The sequence below is a fragment of the Galeopterus variegatus genome, unplaced genomic scaffold (assembly GCF_000696425.1).
Source record: "Galeopterus variegatus unplaced genomic scaffold, G_variegatus-3.0.2 Scaffold1249, whole genome shotgun sequence".
In the NCBI taxonomy this organism is placed as follows: domain Eukaryota; kingdom Metazoa; phylum Chordata; class Mammalia; order Dermoptera; family Cynocephalidae; genus Galeopterus; species Galeopterus variegatus.
The window spans coordinates 246,454-248,640 of NW_007727360.1; the positions used below are offsets into that span (position 1 = coordinate 246,454).

General features: G+C 34.1%; 1 protein-coding gene across 1 annotated transcript in view; it reads left to right on the forward strand.

Annotated features, from left to right (window-relative positions):
• Positions 1 to 2,187, forward strand: part of PBK (PDZ binding kinase) — a 38,191-nt gene that overhangs the window by 25,545 nt on the left and 10,459 nt on the right. The window contains exon 4 of the mRNA XM_008575882.1: positions 279 to 408. Within this exon, the coding sequence (XP_008574104.1) occupies positions 279 to 408 (130 nt within the window). The remainder of the gene's footprint in view (positions 1 to 278; positions 409 to 2,187) is intronic.

Genomic DNA, 2,187 nt, shown 5'->3' on the forward strand with positions numbered 1-2,187 from the left:
CGACACTGAGGGTTGCGATCCGTTGCCGGACACGAAAAAAGACAAAAAAAACAAAAACAAAAAAAAACAGACATTTATCTGTAAAGAATCTTTTAGATTTCTGTTTAGTATGGCAGACTGAGATAACATGGGATATTCCCTCTTTGGCTTCAAATAATGGACAAATACAAACCTGTAGTTTAGGAAGGGAGTTCAAATCATTGTTTTTATTTGAAAGTTATCATATTTTTTTATTAGTTTGCATTTATAATCATATGTTAAATTTTTTACTATTTTAGTATCTGCACCAAGAAAAGAAACTGCTTCATGGAGACATAAAGTCTTCAAATGTTGTAATTAAAGGTGATTTTGAAACAATTAAAATCTGTGATGTAGGAGTCTCTCTACCATTGGATGAAAATATGACTGGTAGGTAGTATTCTAAATTTTAAACTTTTGTTTTTTATACAATTTTTAAATTTCTAATTTTTACATTTTTAAAAATAGAATAAGTCCACATTGTTCAAAAATCAAGAACTATTTTTAAAAAGTATATTTAAAAAGTCTATAATATTATGTCTTCCTCCTTTTCTGTCTCTCTTCCACTCAGTCTCCAGTCCCCTCCCTTGCCACACACACAGTATAAATTATTGGCTGCTGCTTAGTATATAAGAAGGTACTTCAGAAGGTTCACAGAAGGATTCATATTTTTTAATTCTATTTTTCCATGAACTTTTTGAAGTACCCTAGTATTTTAATTGAAGATAATTTTGGAAAAGATTGTAACCTGGATCTAGAGTTTTAAGCAGTAAAATATCTGAGAATATAGAAAATTAAAAAAAAATTTTTTTTTTGGTGGCTGGCCTGTGCAAGGATCCAAACCCTTGACCTTGGTGTTATAACACTGTGCTCTAACCAACCGAGCTAACTGGCCAGCCCCAGAAAATAAAATTTTAATAAGGTTTTCTAAATAAAGCAGTCTATTTAACGTCAGTAAAATGAAAAGACTTGGGAAACTGGTAGAAGAAGAAACTGGAGTGAAAGTAGGAAAGAGGGGTGCTAATAAAGGCCAGTCTTCTGCTTTTTGCCCCTTGGCCCACCCCAACTCATTCTTCTTTCTTCATTGTAATTACTGACCATTCTTCTCTTAGAGAATTTCATATATGTTCTTGTTGAGAATCAAGAGCCAGCCTCAAGAGAAAGCCTCTGCTTTCAACATACTATTTAGTAAATAACACTTGTTTGCTTCTTTATATGAATATGAGTTAAGGGAATGGTTAATGAATGCTGTTTAGAACATATGTACACCTTAATTTCTAGCTGAAGTAAAAGTTAGCAAGTTGAATTGAAGACAAAAGCCAGGATAAACAGAGTGGCTTTAGTGGTATCTGTAATCATTCATAGAAATAGAACTGCTGTGGGCTGGCCCGGTGGCGCACTGCTATAGTGCGCCGCTTGGGAAGTGCGGTGGCGCTCCCGCCGAGGGTTCGGATCCCACATACAGACCGGTTCCCGCTCACTGGCTGAGCAAGGTGCGGGAGCAACACCGAGGGCTGCTATCCCGTTGCCGGTCCCGGTCCGGTCCGGGGGCGACACTGAGGGTTGCGATCCGTTGCCGAACACGGAAAAAGACCAAAAAAAAAAAGAAATAGAACTGCTGTGACCCCTTATGCTAAATAACTGTGACAGAGTTGAAACTTTAATAAATAAAAGAAGAAATTGTGAAGCAAAGTAAAAATGATATTTTTTAGTATAATTTTCTCAATCCTTACTAGAACAAATAGACAAAATTAGGGATGTATAAGATCTAAGTAAATCATGATGATTTCTCTGCATTAGAATATTTATTAAGATTGACCAGGTACTAGGTCACAAAAGAAAACCTCAGATTACAAGAAGTAGAAATAATCTAATAGTTGACATTCATTGACATCAGTGCTGTGAATCTAGAAATTTATAATGAAAATGGAAAGAAAAACTCACTTTTTTTAGAATTTAAAACACTTCTAAATAATTCTTGGCTAAAAGAAATCAAATTTTAATTATAAAATAGTAGAAAATAATAAGAATATAGCAACAAATTGAAATCTGTTTGATACTGTCAGAACCACTCAAAGGAAAACATGTTCATTATTTAACTTTTTTGAAATTAAATTGAGTATTCAACTCAAATTGAAAATGAAGCCCTGAGGAAAGTAGAAAGCAGAA